Consider the following 22,113-nt stretch of genomic DNA (forward strand, 5'->3'; position numbering starts at 1 on the left):
TGTGTGTGTGTGTGTGTGTGTGTGTGTGTGTGTGTGTGTGTGTGTGTGTGTGTGTGTGTGTGTGTGTGTGTGTGTGTGTGTGTGTGTGAGTGTGTGTGTGTGTGTGCGTACGTGCATTCGTACATGCATGCATGTGTGTTTTTGTCATACCTGCGTTCATGTGTGTATGTATTTGTGTATCAAAGTGTGTGTGTGCAGATTGACACATCGGAAAGCCGGTATTTAAAAACTTCATGCCACGCCATTCCTCTCTATACCCCAGGTCCTGCAGGCAGAATGTCGACTTCGAAGTGAACGTGCAGAGCTACCTTAAACAGAACTACACTGCAGACTAGAAAAGTGCTCTACTTTCTCCACTCTCTCTCCCACATCAAGGTGAAATACCCCTTCTAAGAGAGTTGTATACCAGTACAATGCGTATGCGTCCCAAATGGCACCCTATTCCATATATAGTGCACTTGATAGGGAATAGGGTGCCATTTGGGATGCATGCAGTAGTGTGCATTAGACTATGTCAGATTGGTAGTGGCACTGAATACCGTATCTTTGACTGTTCAACATGATGAGATCCACAGAGATAATAGACTTTCAATTATGCAGGACCTGAATTTTTTTTCTCTGATCAGGTACTGCATTATTGAAAGTATATTATCTCTGTGGACCTGATATAATGATAGATAGTACATTAAACAATGGGAGATACATGTTATAGCCAAGTGTTGTTAATTTGTTTGGTGTAATGACTGACACGGTTGTATGCAAATCAAATCAAATTTTATTGGTCGCGTACGCATATTGGTCGCGTACGCATATTTATTGGTCGCGTACGCATAAGGTGCAGCAAAATGCTTATGATTCTAGCTCCAACATTGCAGTAATACCTAACGATACAAAACAATACACACAAATCCCCAAAATAAAAAGAAAGAAATCACGACATTTCGAAACGAGCAATGTCAAAGTCTGGAGTACATGTACAGTACCAGTCAAAAGTTTGGACACACCTACTTTTTATTCATTTATTTTTACTATTTTCTACATTGTAGAATATAGTGAAGACATCCAAACTATCAAATAACACATATGGAATCATGTAGTAACCAAAAAAGTGTTAAACAAATCAACATATATTTTAGATTTTAGATTCTTCAAAGTAGCCACCCTTTGCCTTGATGACAGCTTTGCAAACTTTTGGCATTCTTTCAACCAGCTTCAACTGGAATACTTTTCCAACAGTCTTGAAGGAGTTCCCACATATGCTAAGCACTTGTTGGCTGCTTTTCCTTCACTCCGCGATCCAACTCACCTCAATTGGGTTGAGGTCGGGTGATTGTGGAGGCCAGGTCATCTGATGCAGCACTCCATCAAACTATTTCTTGGTCAAATAGCCCTTACACAGCCTGGAGGTGTGTTTTGGGTCATTGCAAACCAGATGCTGTGGTAGCCATGCTGGTTAATTGTGAATTTTAAATAAATCACTGATACTATCACCAGCAAAGTAACCCCACACCATCACACCTCCTCCATGCTTTATGTTGGGAACCACACATACGTAGATCATCCGTTCACCTACTCTGCGTCTCACAGAGACACGGTGGTTGGAACCAAAATTCTCAAATTTGGACTCATCAGACCAAAGGACAGATTTCCACTGGTCTAATGTCTATTGCTTGTGTTTCTTGGCCCAAGCAAGTTTCTTCTTCATATTGATGTCCTTTAGTAGTGGTTCTTTGCATCCACTCGATCATGAAGGCCTGATTCACACAGTCTCTTCTGAACACTTGATGTTGAGATGTGTCTGTTACTTGCACTCTGTGAAACATTAATTGGGTTTCAATCTGAGATGCAGTTAACTCTAATGAACTTAACCTATGGAGCAGAAGTAACTCTGAGTCTTCCTTTCATGTGGTGGTCCTCATGAGAGCCAGTTTCATCATAGCGCTTTATGGTTTTGCGACCACACTGACATTTTCCAGATTGACTGACCTTCATGTCTTAAAATAATGATGGGCTGTCATTTCTCTTTGCTTATTTGAGCTGTTCTTGCCATAATATGGACTTGGTCTTTTACCAAATAGGGCTATCAAGATGGCGCAGACAGATAGGGCAGCAGTTCTTCTAGTTACTTAGCAACTTTGTATTTCGTTTTTTTTTATGTGTTATTTGTTACATTATTAGCCCAGGAATTTTGGGGTGTTATTACATACAACAGGAAAAAACATTTGGATATTAGAGCAGCGGTAACTCACCAGCATTAACAACATTAGGACCCGGAATACAACTTTCCCAAATTGGAACCGTTGATCGTACCCCCCAGGGCAATTGAAATGATTCCAGAGGCTGATTCCTAGTCCGACTCAGGAGGCACCACCCACCGCTTCCAAGTATATTATTACTTGCTACTGTTCAGTCTCTGGATAATAAAGTTGACGAGCTCAGGGTGAGCATCTCCTTCAAGAGACATATCAGGGATTGTGACAAACTCTGTTTCACAGAAACATGGCTCTCTCGGGATATACTGTCTGAGTCTATACAGCCAGCTGGTTTCTCAGTTCATTGCACAGACAGGAATAAATATCTCTCCGGAAAGAAGAAGGGCAGGGGTATATTTTTCATGAATAACTACTCATGGTGTGATTGTGATAACATACAGAAACTCAAGTCCTTTTGTTCACCTGACCTAGAATACCTCACAATCAAATGCCGACCGTATTACCTCCCAAGAGACTTCTCTTCGGTTATAGTCACAGCCTTGTATATTCCCCCTCAAGCCGAAACCACGACGGCCAATGAGGATCTACACTGGACTCTATGCAAATGGAACCACATATCCTGAGGACAAATGTATTGTAGATGGGGATTTTAACAAAGCTAATCTCAGGAAATGCTACCAAAGTTCTACCAGCACATTGACTGTAGCACTCGCTCTGAGAAAACATTGGACAACTGTTACTCAGCTTTTCGAAATGCCTACAAGGCCCTCCCCAGCCCTCCCTAAGGCAAATCTGATCATGACTCCGTTTTGCTCCTCCCTGCCTATAGGCAGGAACTCAAACAGGAAGTATCCATGCTACGGACTGGGATATTGACACGACCGTCGTCAGAGTGGAAATGACCGGACCAAGGTGCAGCGTGGTGAGCGTACATTTCTTTTTATTATGAATGTCGCCAACAAAAACAAGAAACAACAAAAACGAACGTGAAGCTGACTAGGGCTATACAGGCCACTAACACAGACAACTACCCACAACTAAGCTGGAGAAACAGGCTGCCTAAGTATGATTCCCAATCAGAGACAACGATAGACAGCTGTCCCTGATTGAGAAAGATACCCGGCCAAAACATAGAAACAGAAAACATAGAATTAAAGAAACTAGAATGCCCACCCTAGTCACACCCTGGCCTAACCAAGATAGAGAATAAAAGCCTCCCTATGGCCAGGGCGTGACAGATCTGTTCCGGGTAGCCTCTGAGAATAATATTGACGAATACACAGATACGATGACTGAGTTTATCAGGAAATGTATAGGAGATGTACCCTTGTGACTATTGAAACATACCCAAACCAGAAACTGTGGAAAGATTGCAGCATTCACACAAAACTGAAAGCACAAACCACCACATTAAGCTATGACAAGGTGACTGGAAATATGGCCGAATACAAACAGGGTAGTTATTCCCTCCATAAGGCAAGCAAACAAGCAAAACATCAGTACAGAGACAAAGTGGAGTTGCAATTCAACGGCTCAGACATACGTAGCAGGGTCTACAGACAATCACAGACTACAAAGAGAAAACCAGCCACGTCGCGGACACCAACGTCTTGCTTCCGAATAAGCTAAACACCTTTTTCTTACGCTTTGAGGATAACACAGTGCAATCGACGCAGCCAGCTAACAAGGACTGTGGGTTCTCCTTCTCCGTGGCCAACATGAGCGAGACATTTAAGCGTGTTAACCCTCACAAGGTTGCCGGCCCAGACAGCATCCATAACCGCGTCCTCAGAGCATGTGCAGACCAACTGGCTGGAGTGTTTACGGACATATTAAATCGCTCCCTATCCCAGTCTGCTCTCCCCTCATGCTTCAAGATGTCCACCATTGTTCCTGTACCCAAGAAAGGAAAGGTAACTGAACTAAATGACTATCGCCCGTAGCACTCACTTCTGTCATCATGAAGTGCTTTGAGAGACTAGTCAAGGATCCTATCACCTCTACCTTACCTGACACCCTAGACCCACTTCAATTTGCTTATCGCCCCAATAGATCCACAGACGATGCAATCGCCATCGGACTGCACACTGCCTTATCCCATCTGGACAAGAAAAATACCTATATAAGAATGCTGTTCATTGACTATATCTCAGCCTTCAACACCATTGTACCCTTCAAGCTCATCATTAAACTTGGGGCCCTGGGTCTGAACCGTCCAACTGGGTCCTGGACTTCCTGACGGCCCGCCCTCAGGGTAGGAAACAACACCTCCTATGCTTGGCCTCCAACTCAATCATCAAGTTTGCAGATGAAACAACAGTAGTAGGCCTGATTACCAACCATGACGAGACAGCCTACGGGGAGGAGGTGAGGGCCCCTGGGAGTTTGGTGCCTGGAAAATAACCTCTCACTCAATGTCAACAAAACAAAGAAACTGATCGTGGACTTCAGGAAACAGCAGAAGGAGCACCCCCCAATACACATCAACGGGACAGCAGTGGAGAAGGTGGAAAGCTTCAAGTTCCTCGGCGTACACATCACTGACAAACTGAAATTGTCCACCCACACAGACAGGCGCAACAGCTCCTCTTCAATCTCAGGAGTCTGAAGAAATTTATCTTGGCACCTAAAACACTCACAAACTTCTACAGATGCACAATTGAGAGCATCCTGTCGGCTGTATCACGGCCTGTTACAGCAAATGCACCACCCGCAACCACAGGGCTCTCCAGAGGGTGGTGTGGTCTGCCCAACACATCACCGGGGGGCAAACTACCTGCCCTCCAGGATACCTACAGCACCCGATGTCACAGGAAGGCCAAGAAGATAGTCAAGGACAACAACCACCCGAACCACTGCCTGTTCACCCCGCTATCATGCAGAAGCTGAGGTCAGTACAGGGACATTAAAGCTGGGACAGAGAGACTGAAAAACAGCTTCTATCTCAAGGCCATCAGACTGTTAAATAGCCATCACTAGCACCTTAGAGGCTGCTGCCCTATATACATAGACTTGAAATCACTTGCGACTTTAATAATGGAACACTAGTCACTTTAATAATGTCTACATATTTAGCATTTCCTATCTTCTTATGGCTGCAAGGGGCAGCACTGAGTAACCTGAAAATAGGTGGCCATTTCAAACGTCCTCCTACTCAATTCTTGCTCGTACAATATGCATATTATCATTTCTATTGGATAGAAAACACTCTGTAGTTTCTTAAACCGTTTGAATTATTTCTCTAAGTGAACCAGAACTCTTTCTGCAGCCCTTTTCCTATCCGGAAGTGAGATTTCCAAATGCGAGGTCTCTTTTCAAGAGCTTGTCTATAAAAGGGCATGTCACTTGGGACCATAGAAACACGTCATACGCCTTTTCCTCTGGGTGTCATGCGGAAGTGAGAGCAGAAAGGACTTGAATATCTCGTTCAGGGATTGAATACAGCCTCTTGGAGTGAGAGGACCGCCATAATTTTTTTTCTCCAAGACGAGAAGTTGGACTTTGTATTGCCTCCTGGAAAACTGTCGTTATACGTGAATATAACCTCCGGCTTCGATTTGACTTGATACATGTCACAATATCATCCTAAAGTATGTTTTTTCAATATAGTTTAATTATATTATTTAAATTTATTCGGGACTTTAGACGTGATGCTTTGGAAGAATTGTTTGAAGAAGGAGAGGTTAGCGCCGCACGGCCAGTGTGCTTGCTAATTCAAGAGGGCAATAGTTTGTTCTGGATCCAACTAAAGACTGTACTGGACAATGGACCCCTTTACAACATTCTGATGGAAGATCAACAAAGATAAGGACCCAATTTGGGATGCTATTTCATATATCTGTCGAGCTGTGCTATCGCTACCGATTACTTGGAATCTATGTTGTTGTGTGTTAGCTATTGCAGTAAGCTAATATAACGATATATTGTGTTTTCGCTGTAAAACACTTAAAAAATCGGAAATATTGGCTCTATTCAGAAGATCTTTGTCTTTCATTTTGCTATACACCATATATTTTTCTGAAATGTTTTATGATGAGTAATTAGGTTGTTGACGTTGTTGTCTGTATTTACTCTGGCTACTCCCGTGCGATTTCTTACTGTAGCTATGATGGTAGCAGTAATGTAAAACTGATTTATAGCTAAAATATGCAAATGTTTTGAACAAAACATAGATTTATTGTGTAACATGTTATAGGACTGTCATCTGAGGTAGTTTGTTCTAGGTTATTTAGGTTGGTTCTAGGTTAGTTAGGTTGGCTTGTGCATGCTACTTGCATCCTACTTGTGCTGTGAAAAATGTCTGTCCTCTTTTTTATTTGGTGGTGAGCTAACATAAATATATGTGGTGTTTTCTCTGTAAAACATTTAAAAACCGGACATGTTGGCTGGATTGACAAGATGTTTATCTTTCAAATGCTGTATTGGACTTGTTAATGTGTGAAAGTTAAATATTTAAAAAAAAAATAGATTTTGAATTTCGCGCCCTGCACTTGAGCTGGATGTTGTCATAGGTGTACCGGCGTCGGGCTGCAGCCATAACAGGTTATCTCATTAGTATATACTATATTCTATTCTATTCTACTGTACTTTTAATTCCATTCCTTTACATTAGATTTGTGTGTATTGTGTGTACTGTTGTGAAATTGTTAGATTACTTGGTAGCTATTACTGCACTGTTGGAAGCAGAAACACAAGCATTTTTCTACACCCACAATAACATCTGCTAAACATGTGCATGTGACCAATACAATTTGATTTGATTTGAGTTACCTTGTCACAACACAACTGATTGGCTCAAATGCATTAAGAAGGAAAGAAATTCCACAAATTAACTTTTAACAAGGCATACAGGTTCATTGAAATGCATTCCAGGTGACTACCTCATGAAGCTGGTAAAAAGAATGCCAAAGTGTGCAAATCTGTCATCAAGGCAAAGGGTGGCTACTTTGAAGAATCTCAAACATAGATATATTTTGATTAGTTTAACACTCTTTTGGTTACTACATGATTCCATATGTGTTATTTCATAGTTTTTCTGTCTTTACTATATTCTACAATGTACTGTATGTACACATTTTTTTAAAATACTTTTTCTTTTATTATTTTCAAACCCTACCACCCTTCCCCTAATTGGAGTAAACCAGTGAACGACAACGCTTAGGCTTCTACTTCCAGATTATACATATTATATACATTTTACAGGCACAGTCTATTTTACAATAGTTATATTTTGTTTGTTTTTACTCCTGTCCTTCCTCTAACCTCAACCTCTCCCCTCTATTTCTTTCACAAAATTTCTGAACCAATAAACATTTTACGGACACATTATGATTTACATGAGTTATCTTGTTGTTATTAGTTGTCATCATTCCCAACCATCAGCTCCATTCAACCCCTCCCATCTATCGCTTAACTTCTCTAGGGTAGGGTGCAGCATTTGGAATTTTGGATGAAAATCATGCCCAAATTAAACTGCCTGCTTCTCGGGCTCAGAAGATATGATATGCATATAACTGGTAGATTTGGATAGGAAACACTCTAAGGTTTCCAAAACTGTTAAAATAGTGTCTGTGAGTATAACAGAACGGATTTGGCTAGCGAATACCTGAGAAAAATCCATTTGGGAAGTCGTTTTTTGGGGGGTTTTGTAGTTTTCTATTCAATGCTATTACAGTATCCATTGACTTAGGAGTCAAATTGCAGTTCCTATGCCTTCCACTAGATGTCAACAGTCTTTAGAAATTGTTTCAGCATTGTATTCTAAAAAATTAAGAAGTAAGAGCAGTCTGAATGAGTGGACCCTAAAGTGTCACAGAGCTTTTTCATGCGCACGACCGAGAGAGTGCCTTTCTTGTTTACCTTTTAAATTGACAACGTTATTGTCTGGTTGAAATATTATCGATTATTTAGGCTAAAAACAACCTGTGGATTGACTATAAACATCGTTTGACATGTTTCTATTAACTTTACGGATACAATTTGGATTTTTTGTCTGCCTGTTTTGACTGCGTTTGAGCCTGTGGATTACTGAAGAAAACGCGTGAACAAAACAGAGGTTTTTGGATATAAAGTGACTTTATATAACAAAAGGAACATTTATTGAGTAAATTAATGTCTGCTGAGTGCAACCATATGAAGATCATCAAAGGTAAGGGATTAATTTCATCTCTATTTCTGAATTGTGTAACTCTTCTACTTGGCTGGTTACCGTTTGTAGTGATTTGTCTGCTGGGCTATGTTCTCAAATAATTGTAAGGTATGCTTTTGCCGTAAAGCATTTTTTAAATCTGACACCGTGGTTGGATTCACAAGAAGTTAATATTTGAACCTATGTAAAATATGTTTCGTTTTCTGGATTTTTATAATGAGTATTTCTGTATTTGAATTTGGCGCCCAGCAGTTTCACTGGCTGTTGAAGAGGTGGGACGCTAACGTCTCACGTACCCAAGAGAGGAACTTCTTGTCAATAGGGGGGCGCCATTTCGACTTTGTAAAAATTTGTTCCCAAATTAAACTGCCTCGTACTCAATTCCTGCTCCTACAATATGCATATTATTATTACTATTGGATAGAAAACACTCTCTAGTTTCTAAAACCGTTTGAATTATTTCTGTGAGTAAAACAGAACTCAAGTTGCAGCTAACTTCCTGTTAGGAAGTGAGAAATCTGAAATCGATGCTCTGTTCCAGGGTCAGTTTATTAAATTGCATGTTATCTATGAGTCGACATGCACTGCATACGATTTCCCCTAGATGTCAGTAAACAGTGAGAATTGGAATGGTGTTGCTAGGCAGATCTGAGGCTATATAAAGGCTCATGGAACCGGGGGTGCACTCTTTTCAACATTCGTCATGGCGCAAAGGAGGACCTCAGGATGGCATTCTGAAAAGCTCTTGTTATAGGCCTTAGATATATCCGGCTCTGATTTTATTCGATATAGGTGTTAAAGACATCATAATGTAGTTATTTTAAACCAAGTTATATCAGTTTATATCAGTATATTGCGATTTTCGGCTATTTCTTTGTGCTGCGTTATGAAGAGTTGGGCACGTCTTCGCCACATGGCTAATGTTTGCTGCTAATTCCTAAGTTGAAGACGGCAATCTACAACCGAGCAACGATGATTCTGGCCAAAGGACAACTTGCACAGGATTCTGATGGAAGCTCATCAAAAAGTAAGAACTATTTATGATGTTAATCCGTTGTTCTGTTGAAAAATGTAAAACTATTATTCCTCCATTAATTTCGGTGCGGTCTCGCTTTAACGCACTCTGTATGTCGTAGTAACGTTAATTTTAAAAATCTAACACAGCGGTTGCATTAAGAACTAATGTATCTTTCATTTGCTGTCCAACCTGTATTTTTTAGTCAAGTTTATGATTAGTTATTGATTAGATTAGGTGCCTCTCCCAAGATTTCTCCCGACATTTTGTTTGCAGCTTGGCTACTATTCTCATTGTATAACCACGATTTGTGCCGCTAAATATGCACATTTTCGAACAACAATATATGTATTGTGTAATATGATGTTATAGGACTGTCATCTGATGAAGTTTTGATAAGGTAGTGAAAAATGTAATATCTTTTGCTGGTTTATTCGCTATCGCTGACGTGCATGAGTCAATGCTGCTGTGTGGTTGGCTATTGTAGTAAGCTAATATAATGCTAAATTGTGTTTTCGCTGTAAAACACTTAAAGAATCTGAAATATTGGCTGGATTCACAAGATCTTTGTCTTTCATTTGATGTACACTGTGTATTTTTCATAAATGTTTTATGATGAGTATTTAGGTAATTCACGTTGCTCTCTGTAGTTATTCTAGTTGCTTTGGTGAGAGTTGTGATGGTGGCTGCAATGTAAAACTATGATTTATACCTGAAATATGCACATTCTTCGAACGAAACATATGCTATACAATAAATATGTTATCAGACTGTCATCTGATGAAGTTGTTTCTTGGTTAGTGACTATTTATATCTTTATTTGGTCGAATTTGTGATAGCTACCTATGCAGTAAAAAAATGGTGGGAAAAAAAGTTGTGTCTTTTGCTATCGTGGTTAGCTAATAGAAATACATATTGTGTCTTCCCTGTAAAACATTTTAAAAATCAGACATGATGGCTGGATTCACAAGATGTGTATCTTTCATCTGGTGTTTTGGACTTGTGATTTCATGATATTTAGATGCTAGTATTTACTTGTGGCGCTATGCTGGGCTATGCTAGTCAGCTTTTTTACTGATGAGGTTGCTCCCGGATCCGGGATTGGGACCAACTAGAAGTTAAACGTTTTACTCACCTCGGACACAGAGAACGAGATCTCACAGTCCTCATTAGAAGCGGTGAATTGTGTTTTCACGGCTCAGTGTTTTCTTCGAAGTGGGCGAAGGTGTTTAGCTTGTCCAGGAGAGAGGTGTTGGTGTCCGAGACGTGGCTGACTTTCCCTTTATAATGCATAAATGTCTGGAGTCCCTGTCACATAAGTCTTTTGTCTGAGACGACTTTGTCCCTGTATTGTTGTTTTGCACCTTTGATTGCCTTATAGCTGGTCTGATTGTGCATGTCCATGTTCCCAGCCACCTTGCCGTGGTTAAATGCGATGGTTCACACTTTCAGTTTTGCATGAATGCAAAACAATTTTTGGTTTGAATATGTTATAATCGTCACAGTAAGAACAACATCCTCTATGCACTTCCTGATGAAATGTATTGTATGAAATATAAATACATTTTTTATGACTTTTTCTCCCCATTTGGTAGTTACAGTCTTGTCCCATCACTGCAATTCCTGTACAGACTCAGGAGAGGCGTGTATCGAGCGCCATTCGTTCTCCAAAACACAATCCTGCCAAGTCGCAAAGCTTCTTGACACACTGCTCACTTAACCCGGAAGACACCGACGCCAATGTATCTGAGGAAACAACTGCTGACCGAAGTCAGGGTGCATGCATCTAGCCCACCACAAGGAGTCACTAGAGTGCGGTGGGACAAGGACATCCTGGCCGGCCAAACCCTCCCCTTATCCGAACAACGCTGGGCCCTGTTGCAGACGGCTGAGACACAACCTGGGATCGAACCCGGGTCTGTAGTGACACCTCAAGCACTGTGAAGCAGTGCCTTAGACCGCTGCACCACTCGGGAAGCCCTTACCAGAAGCCCTTACCAGCCAACGAGAGCATATAGGTCGCAGTGGTGGGTTGTATATGGGGCTTTGTGACAAAACGGATGGCACTGTGATAGACTACATCCAGTTTGATGAGTAGAGTGTTGGAGGCTATTTTGTAAATGACATCGCCGAAATCAAGGATCGGTAGGATAGTCAGCTTTACGAGGATATGTTTGGCAGCATGAGTGAAGGAGGCTTTGTTGCAAAATAGGAAGCCAATTCTAGATTTAATTTTGAATTGGAGATGCTTCATGTGAGTCTGGAAGGAGAGTTTACAGTCTAACCAGACAACTAGGTATTTGTAGATGTCCACATATTCTAAGTCAGAACAGTCCAGAGTAGTGATGCTAGTCGGGCGGACGGGTGCGGGCAGCAATCGGTTGAAGAGCATGTATTTAGTTTTACTAGCATTTTAAAGCAGTTGGAGGCCATGGAAGGAGGGTTGTATGGCATTGAAGCTTGTCTGGACGTTAGTTAACACAGTGTCCAAAGAAAGGCCCGATGTATGCAGAATGGTGTCATCTGCGTTGAGGTGGATCAGAGAATCGCCCGCAGCAAGAGCGACATCATTGATACATACAGAGAAAAGAGTCGGTCCGAGAATTGAACCCTGTTGTACCCCCATAGAGACTACCAGAGGTCCGGACAACAATCCCTCCGATTTGACACACTGAACTCTATCTGAGAAGTAGTTGGTGAATCAGGCGAGGCAGTCATTTGAGAAATCAAGACTATGTAGACTATTATTCAGGTTTCTGTAACTGTTATAACTTTATTAATAAGAGGTTGCCATACTGACGTGTAGAGATGTTATTACTACGGTATAAGTGGTATTGATATTGTCATAACTTAATTAATAAGGGGTTGCCATACTAAGGTGTAGAGATGTTATTACTACGGTATACGTGGTATTGATAGTGTCATAACTTAATTAATAAGGGGTTGCCATACTGAGGTGTAGAGATGTTATTACTACGGTATACATGGTATTGATAGTGTCATAACTTAATTAATAAGGGGTTGCCATACTGAGGTGTAGAGGTATCCATCGCTGTTCATCCCAATGTAGAGCCCTGTCTTGGTGCTCTGGATGGCTACTATCCTCAGTCCCACAGGAATCAAGTTGAACTGCACTGCAAAACAGACACAAGGGAGGGAAATATAGAGGGGGAGGGGCAGAGTGAAGGAAGGAGTTAGAGAGGTGTTAGAGCAGTCTGTTGTTGCTTTCTAAAAACATTCTCAGTCAACTGATCTCACAGTGTTTGAAAAACACAATTACAGCCTCCTCTCGTCTCATTCCTACCTCCATCCGTCAGGGAAAAAAGAAAGAGAGGAAGAAAGTCAGAAGTTTAAGAAAAACAAAGCCTCTCTGTTCCACCTGCGGGTCAGAGTGACCAGGAACAGAGAGATAAAGAGAGAGGGGGAAAGGAAAGTGTGTGTGAGAGAGAGAGAGAGAGAGAGAGAGAGAGAGAGAGAGAGAGAGAGAGAGAGAGAGAGAGAGAGAGAGAGAGAGAGAGAGAGAGAGAGAGAGAGAGAGAGAGAGAGAGAGAGAGAGAGAGAGAGAGAGAGAGAGAGAGAGAGAGAGAGAGAGAGAGAGAGAGAGAGATATCTACCTCACTTGCTTTGGCAATGTTAACACATGTTTCCCATGCCAGTAAAGCCCATTGAATTGAATTGAATTAAGAGAGAGAGAAACACATTGAGAGACGTGGGAAAGGAGAGTGAGAGAAGGAGAGAAGAGAGAGAGAGAAAGAAAGAGGGAAAGGGAAAGATGGAAAGATAAAGAGAGAGGGGGAAAAGGAAAGTCTGAGAAAGAGAGAGAAGGGGAGAAAGACAGAAAGAGAGAGAAACCTAGAGAGGGGGGAAAGGAGAGTGAGAGAGCGAGAAATGAGAGAGCAAGATGAGAAAGAGTACAAAAGAAGGAGAGAGAGAGAACAGAAGACTTTAAGCCTATGGAATTCATTACGGAGTGAAACCTGCAGAATTTTTTGGGGCAGGATCTGGCACCTCTCCGTTCTGGACGGTTTCGTTCCGGAACCTATTTGGCTGGATGCGGTACCTCTACATGAGAAAAAAATCACTGTTGACAATGAAAAAAAGTATCATTCCAGTTGCCGCCTCGTTAAATTTCCTGCCCCCTAAAATATGTAATGTGAAAACGTAGATTTTCAGCCGGTGCCTTATATTCTAAGAATTCATTAGTGTTGGGCCAGCCTGGGCTTTTGGTTTGTGCAACATTATAGCCTGTATCATTTTCTCTACTAGACATGAGCCTGCAACTCTTATCTTGCCAGCTTTGCAGTTCCTCATTTGTTTCCTTATGGAATCATAGCCGCGGGAAGTGTGCTGGAGGAGCTGCAGCACCTCTGATTACTTGATTACTTGAAATAAATTTGCCAAAGTTATAGAATTACTGCTGTCTGTTATTAAATAATAATAAATAATACATTAAATAATGCAGAATACTACTCCAGGAGTAGGCCAATAATTTTGCCACAGAGGATCAATAGCTTCATTAAAAAAATTGCTTAGCTGGGGATTGTGTTCATGTAGACCAATAACAAAGCATATAGCCCGGGAACGCTTAGCATATCTGCCAGTGAACAGCATGCAGCCAGAACAAGCCTTTCGCAATATTCCAAATACAATCATGGGAAAATATTTTTTCTCAACTTTCAAATAGGCCTGTTGAGAAAACATTGTTTTACAAAGTGAAACAAGAGATAGGCTTTTAGCACGAGAGTGTTGGCCATCACCCGTGAGTGAGCTGTGCATCATTGGGTGAGTCAGTGAAACTGGAAAGCTTTTCTAGGACTATAATTTCCTACTCATATTGTACAATATATGTCTCCATACATCTAGGCCTAGGCTATTGATGGATTCAAGACCAGGAGGTTTTTAATGATCTCAGATTCTTAGTTTGTCAGTGTCAAAGTAGCCTGTCAGTTCTATCATTTGTGCAGTGGTCTGCTAAAGCTTCCAGTCATATAAAATTAGGTAGAATCGCATAAAATGTGTTTAGAAAATACCAAATTCTTCCTGGACCCAAGTACAAAAAAAGTTCCCCATGTGTGCAACTTCTGTAAGCGCCTCTACTCTAAATGCTCAATGCAACTACTCAAATGCAATGATAAGCACTGCTTTCTTTCTTCTTCATGCAATCCCGTTACATCAGAGCACCCCAGGGCACCTCCTTCTTGTGCACATTTTTTGTTCCGGCACCTCCTGATTTGGGCACTGACGGAAACAGCAGCTGTGACCATAGATGCTGTCACCATAGACTTCCAGTCATTGCACTAATGCTAGATAGCAAACTGCAGGCAGAGATATAAAATGGAATGCACGACTTCATCTGGCTCTGGGGAAGTAGATAAAGGGCTTCATTGCCAAAATCCCGAAGTATCCCTTGCATGCAGTTCAGTGTATCTCCTCTATTCTGAACCTTGGATTTTTCCATTAAAACACACCTAACCTGGCTCTGTCTATAAAGCATTGTATGTGTCTACAGTATCAGTCAAAAGTTTGGACACACCTACTCATTCAAGGGTTCATTTTATTTTTTACTATTTTCTACATTATAGAATAATAGTGAAGACATCAAAACTATGAAATAACACATATGGAATCATGTAGTAACCAAAAAAGTAATAAACAAATATATTTTATATTTGAGATTCTTCAAAGTAAACCTTTGCCTTGATGACAGCTTTGCACACTCTTGGCATTCATTCTCTCAACCAGCTTCATGAGGTAGTCACTTGGAATGCATTTCAATTAACTGGTGTGCCTTGTTAAAAGTTAATTTGTGGAATTTCTTTCCTTCTTAATGCATTTGAGCCAATCAGTTGTGTTAGGGCGAAGATAGTCCTATTTGGTAAAAGACCGTATTATGGCAAGAACAGCTCAAATAAGCAAAGAGAAACGACAGTCCATCATTACCTTAAGACATTAAGGTCAGTCAATGCGGAAAATGTCATTACATTTATTAGAGTTAACTGCACCTCAGATTGCAGCCGAAATAAATGCTTCACAGAGTTCAAGTAACAGATACATCTCAACATCAACTGTTCGGAGGAGACTATGTGAATCAGGCTTTCATGGTCAAATTGCTGCAAATTAAAAACTACTAAAGGACACCAATAAGAAGAAGAGACTTGCTTGGGCCAAGGAACACGAGCATCGGACATTAGACCAGTGGAAATATGTCCTTTGGTCTGATGAGTCCAAATTTGCCCTGTCCTGTTTTTCAACAGGATAATAACCCAACACACTCCAGGCTGTGTAAGGGCTATTTGACCAAGAAGGAGAATGATGGAGTGCTGCATCAGATGACCTGGCCTCCACAATCACAACACAATTTAGATGGCTTGGGATGAGTTGGACTGCAGAGTGAAGGAAAAGCACCCAACAAGTGCTCAGCAAAAGTTGGAACTCCTTCAAGACGTTTGGAAAAGCATTCCAGGTGAAGCTGGTTGAGAGAATGCCAAGAGTGTGCAAAGCTGTCATCAAGGCAAAGGATGGCTATGTTAAAAATATTTTATTTTTTTGAACACTTTTTTGGTTACTACATGATTCTGTATGTGCTATTTCATAGTTTTGATGGCTTCGCTATTATTCTACAATGTAGAAAATAGTACAAATAAAGAAAAACCCTTGAATGAGTAGCTGTGTCCAATCTTTTGACTGGTAGTGTACAGTATGTCCTCTCATCAGCGAGTCTTGAACGTGAGCCCAGTGTACCCTCTATGTGGGGGGATATACCAAGTAACAGGTTAACGTGAGCGATATTGACAAAACGCCCCTCGGCTTCACAACACTGCGGGAGCGATGCAGATTTTAAACTGATGCCTGAAAGCATTAAGGCGACTGCTGCCGTGGGAAACAAAGCCCTCACTCACTGCCCTTGAAGGTTCTAAAAGATCCCAAGAAACAAGCTAGGAATAGTAGCTTTAAATAAGCCACTCAATAGCCAGTGTCACGACTTCCGTCGGAGTCGGTCCCTCTCCTTGTTTCAAGCCGCGTTCGGCGGTCGACGTCACCGGCATTCTAGCCATCACCGATCCACTTTTCATTTTCCATTTGTTTTGCCTTAGTTTTTTACACACCTGGTTTCAATACCCCATTACATGTTCATTATTTAACCCTCTGGTTTCCCCCATGTTTGTGTGCGTGTTTTTTTTTTTGTAAGGCTGTATCTGACGGCTGGTATATTGTTACCGGGTTTTGTTATTACGCCCGTTTATTTCGTGGTACTGGTATTTTTCCAGCACCAGAGTATTGTGTTTATTCTGGTGTTTTTCTTGAATTAAATACCTTGTCCACGCATCTCAGCTCTCCTGTGCCTGACTCCTTTCACCAGTTACTCACAGCCTTGACAGCCAGCATAAAAAAAAATAACAATCCAAGCGCAATTATCAACCACTGACCGCTTTCGTCTAATACAGTTTTCTCGCTGAAAGAAAGAGAGTGATGAGGGGATGGGTGGTGAAAGAGTGCAGCCATGGCTGCCCCCGCCGCCTCTCTCCATCTCTCTATCTCCAGGCCAGGCTTTTATTTGTTCTATCGATTCCTGAATCTCAACTAGGCCATTTCGCAAATGAACATGGTGTCACCGAAGACCACGGAGAAGATGACAAATAGAAGAGCACCCTCTCTATCGCACACACACACATTGAATATGTAATACCCCCTTCCTCCCCATAACCCTGGCCACTGCGACAGACAGCACACACAATCCTCTCTCTCTCTCTTTTCTCTCTCTCTTCCTTTCTCTCTCATCAAGACCCTGCTCTGACCTGTATTTCTCTTTCTGTCTCCCCTCCCCTCTCTTTTCTCCAATCTCTTTAATCATTAATCATTTCTCCCACCATTCATTTGCTCACATCCTCTCTATCTCTTCACCTACTCTACAGTATCTCCTACTTTCCTATTATTCTCTCTCTCCCTCTCCCTTCTCCTCGCTATGTTCTGCTCTGTTCTACCAGGCATCAAAGAGAGGAGTGCGTCAGTCTGTCCCCCACCCCTCCATGTCCTAATGAGTGAGAGTTTGTCCTTCTTTCTCGCTTCATCAACGGTGTCTCTCTTATCGTCTAGGTTATACCACTCTCTGTAGATAATAGGTCAGCCTGCCGTTTCTCTGTCTCCGTTCCTCTTCTCTATTTTTGCTCTCCCCTCTTTCTTTCTCGAGATGCTTGACGTGGCTCTGGGGAGACGGCTCAATTAATTAAAGTTGTTTGAGTGAGAGACGGAGGGAGGGAGAGAGAGAGATAAAGAGAGAGAAAGAGAGAGACGGAGGGTAAGCGAGAGTGAGAAGATAGATAGGTGGCTTTCCTGAATCAATCCCAGCAAGTCAATTTGAGAGCTTGATCTACACAATAAATAAACGAGGAGAAAAACTACCAGGGAGAGAGGGATGGAGGAGAGGGCATCAGCAGGCTTCTTGATAAGCAGGAGGGATGGACGGATGGCAGGAGGGACAGAGAGTAGGCGTAGAGGAGAGGGAGGAAGGGCAATGGAGGGAAGGTGTGGAGATGGCATCAGTTGTCTTGTTGCTGCGAGTCTTGCAGTGAGAACAGGATTAGCTGTCATGTAGAGAGTTCAACACAAAGCCAGGAAGTAGATAGACTACAAATAGATGGACTACAAGTAGATGGACTACAGGAAGTGTAGCTTGTTCTCTACTTCCTATTTGGTAGGAGAGGTGGTAGAGAGGGGGGTGGATGCGTCTTAAATGACACCCTAGTCCCTCATGTAGTTCACTACGTTTGACCCAAGCACTCAGGAATCAATTAATATCAGGATTTACGGATTACTTGAGTGACATAAGATTGACTACTTTGAAGTGCTATATGATACTCATTCTCCTATTCCTATAGCAGTGAGTTTCATATAGCACATATCCCAAATGGCACCCTATTTCCTAGGGGCCCTGGTCAAAAGTAGTGGACTATATAGGGAATAGGGTGCTATTTGTTATTGAAGTACTGTGTAATGATCTTCTGATGTTTATATGCGCTATCTGTCTGTCACTCATCTCTCATCGCCATGATGACGCTACTTTAAGGGATTACTCAGACATCATCACTCTACCAATCAGCAAGAGATCGAGAGGAAGAGGATAGGGGTCACAAGAGGTCAAATAATGTAGAGACCACCAGTCATCTAACGTCTCCCTATACGCTCTATTCCTCTTTATTTTTTTTATCAATTTTTCTATATCTACTTCATGCATGACACAAGTCATTTTTCCAACAATTGTTTACAGGCAGATTATTTCACTTATAATTCAATGTGTCACTATTCCAGGTGGTCAGAAGTTTACATACCCTAAGTTGACTGCCTTTGAATGGCTTGGAAAGTTCAGAGTCCATCTACACTCTCTCCCTCCCTCTCTCTCTCACTCTCTGTATTTAACCTACTCTATTCCTTCAGTGTTGTTTCACCTCTTTCTAGTTCTCTCCTTGGTTTATTCTCTTCTCTCTCTCTTTCTTTGATTCTACCTCCTGTGAAACACCTACACTCATTTATCTGTCTTATTCCACATCATTATTTCTCAGCCCCCCTTCTCTTTCTTACTTCTTTATTTCTCTCTTAATGTCCTCTGTCTCCCTGACTCTCTCTTTCACTCTCTCTCTCCTTCTCTCAAACTGTCCCTTGATCTCACTTCCCTATTCCTCACCCTGTCTCATCCGCACACACCCTCTATCTCTCTCTGTCTCTTTCTCTCTCTCTCTAAGTCTCTCTGTCTCTGTCTGTCTCTGTCTCTCTCTCTAAGTCGCTCTGTCTCTGTCTCTCTCTGTCTTTCTGTATCTCTCTGTCACCCGCTCCCTTCATCCGACTGCAGCATAAGAAGTGCATTTCAATGCTTTCAATATATAGCAAGCCTTTCCTTTCCTTGAGTGCTGCTATCTTTGTGCACAAAGTGTTGATGTTTTTCCTTTCAGAGGTTTTCCTTGTCTTGTCTGTCTGATGAATAAAGATAGCTGTTAATGACTGTACTACTTTGAGAGAGTTTGTGTGTGTGTGTGTGTGTGTGTGTGTGTGTGTGTGTGTGTGTGTGTGTGTGTGTGTGTGTGTGTGTGTGTGTGTGTGTGTGTGTGTGTGTGTGTGTGTGTGTTTTTTATTTTTATTTTTTATTTATTTATTTATTTAACCTTTATTTAACCAGGTAAGGCAAATTGAGAACACGTTCTCATTTACAATTGCGACCTGGCCAAGATAAAGCAAAGCAGTTCGACACATACAACAACACATAGTTACACATGGAGTAAAAACAAACATATAGTCAATAATACAGTGAAAAAAAATAAGTCTATATACAATGTGAGCAAGTGAGGTGAGATAAGGGAGGTGAAGGCAAACAGATATATGTATAAATAAATAAAATATAAAAAGGCCATGGAGGCGAAGTGAGTACAACACAGCAAGTAAAATAAAAACTAAAAAACACTGGAATGGTTGGTTTGCATTGGAAGAAAGTGCAAAGTAGAGACAGAAATAATGGGGTGCAAAGGAGCAAAATAAATTAATAAATAAATACAGTAGGTAAAGAGGTAGTTGTTTGGGCTAAATTGTAGATGGGTTATGTACAGGTGCAGTAATCTATGAGCTGCTCTGACAGCTGGTGCTTAAAGCTAGTGAGGGAGATAGGTGTTTCCAGTTTCAGAGATTTTTGTAGTTCGTTCCAGTCATTGGCAGCAGAGAACTGGAAGGAGAGGCGTCCAAAGGAAGAATTGGTTTTGGGGGTGACTAGAGAGATATACCTGCTGGAGCGCGTGCTACAGGTAGGTGCTGCTATGCTGACCAGCGAGCTGAGATAAGGGGGGACTTTACCTAGCAGGGTCTTGTAGATGACCTGGAACCAGTGGGTTTGGCGACGAGTATGAAGCGAGGGCCAGCCAACGAGAGTGTACAGGTCGCAGTGGTGGGTAGTATATGGGGCTTTGGTGACAAAACGGATGGCACTGTGATAGACTGCATCCAATTTATTGAGTAGGGTTTTGGAGGCTATTTTGTAAATGACATCACCGAAGTCGAGGATTGGTAGGATGGTCAGTTTTACAAGGGTATGTTTGGCAGCATGAGTAAAGGATGCTTTGTTGCGGAATGGGAAGCCAATTCTAGATTTGGCTTTGGATTGGAGATGTTTGATGTGGGTCTGGAAGGAGAGTTTACAGTCTAACCAGACACCTAGGTATTTGTAGTTGTCCACATATTCTAAGTCAGAGCCGTCCAAAGTAGTGATGTTGGACAGGCGGGCAGGAGCAGGCAGCGATCGGTTGAAGAGCATGCATTTGGTTTTACTTGTATTTAAGAGCAGTTGGAGGCCACGGAAGGAGAGTTGTATGGCATTGAAGCTCGCCTGGAGGGTTGTTAACACAGTGTCAAAAGAAGGGCCAGAAGTATACAGAATAGTGTCGTCTGCGTAGAGGTGGATCAGAGAATCACCAGCAGCAAGAGCGACATCATTGATGTAAACAGAGAAGAGGGTCGGTCCAAGAATTGAACCCTGTGGCACCCCCATAGAGACTGCCAGAGGCCCGGACAACAGACCCTCCGATTTGACACACTGAACTCTATCAGAGAAGTAGTTGGTGAACCAGGCGAGGCAATCATTAGAGAAACCAAGGCTGTCGAGTCTGCCGATGAGGATGTGGTGATTGACAGAGTCAAAAGCCTTGGCCAGGTCAATGAATACGGCTGCACAGTATTGTTTCCTATCGATGGCGGTTACGATATCGTTTATGACCTTGAGCGTGGCTGAGGTGCACCCATGACCAGCTCTGAAACCAGATTGCATAGCGGAGAAGGTGTGGTGTGATTCGAAATGGTCGGTAATCTGTTTGTTGACTTGGCTTTCGAAGACCTTAGAAAGGCAGGGTAGGATAGATATAGGTCTGTAGCAGTTAGGGTCAAGGGTGTCCCCCCCTTTGAAGAGGGGGATAACCGCAGCTGCTTTCCAATCTTTGGGGATCTCAGACGACACGAAAGAGAGGTTGAAGAGGCTAGTAATAGGGGTGGCAACAATTTCAGCAGATAGTTTTAGAAAGAAAGGGTCCAGATTATCTAGCCCGGCTGATTTGTAAGGGTCCAGATTTTGCAGCTCATTAAGAACATCAGCTGACTGTATTTGGGAGAAAGAGAAATGGGGAAGGCTTGGGCGAGTAGCAGAGGGGAGGGCAGTGCTGTTGTCCGGGGTAGGGGTAGCCAGGTGGAAAGCATGGCCAGCCGTAGAAAAATGCTTATTGAAATTCTCAATTATAGTGGATTTGTCGGTGGTGACAGTGTTTCCTATTTTCAGAGCGGTTGGAAGCTGGGAGGAGGTGTTCTTATTCTCCATGGACTTTACGGTGTCCCAGAACTTTTTTGAATTTGTGTAGCAGGAAGCAAATTTCTGCTTGAAAAAGCTAGCCTTGGCTGTTCTAACTGCCTGTGTATATTGGTTTCTGGCTTCCCTGAAAAGTTGCATATCACGGGGGCTGTTCGATGCTAATGCAGAACGCCATAGGATGTTTTTCTGATGGTTAAGGGCAGTCAGGTCAGGAGAGAACCAAGGGCTATATCTGTTCCTGGTTCTAAATTTCTTGAATGGGGCATGCTTATTCAAGATGGTGAGGAAGGCATTTTTAAAAAATGACCAGGCATCCTCTACTGACGGGATGAGATCAATATCCTTCCAGGATATCCCGGCCAGGTCGCTTAGGAAGGCCTGCTCGCTGAAGTGTTTCAGGGAGCGT

General features: G+C 42.1%; 1 protein-coding gene across 1 annotated transcript in view; it reads right to left on the reverse strand.

The window, feature by feature from the left end:
* Positions 1-22,113, reverse strand: part of LOC129835331 (fibroblast growth factor 11-like) — a 132,065-nt gene that overhangs the window by 35,724 nt on the left and 74,228 nt on the right. Inside the window, exon 4 of the mRNA XM_055900922.1 lies at positions 12,407-12,510. Within this exon, the coding sequence (XP_055756897.1) occupies positions 12,407-12,510 (104 nt within the window). The remainder of the gene's footprint in view (positions 1-12,406; positions 12,511-22,113) is intronic.

This window comes from Salvelinus fontinalis, chromosome 36 (assembly GCF_029448725.1).
Source record: "Salvelinus fontinalis isolate EN_2023a chromosome 36, ASM2944872v1, whole genome shotgun sequence".
NCBI classification, from domain to species: Eukaryota; Metazoa; Chordata; class Actinopteri; order Salmoniformes; family Salmonidae; genus Salvelinus; species Salvelinus fontinalis.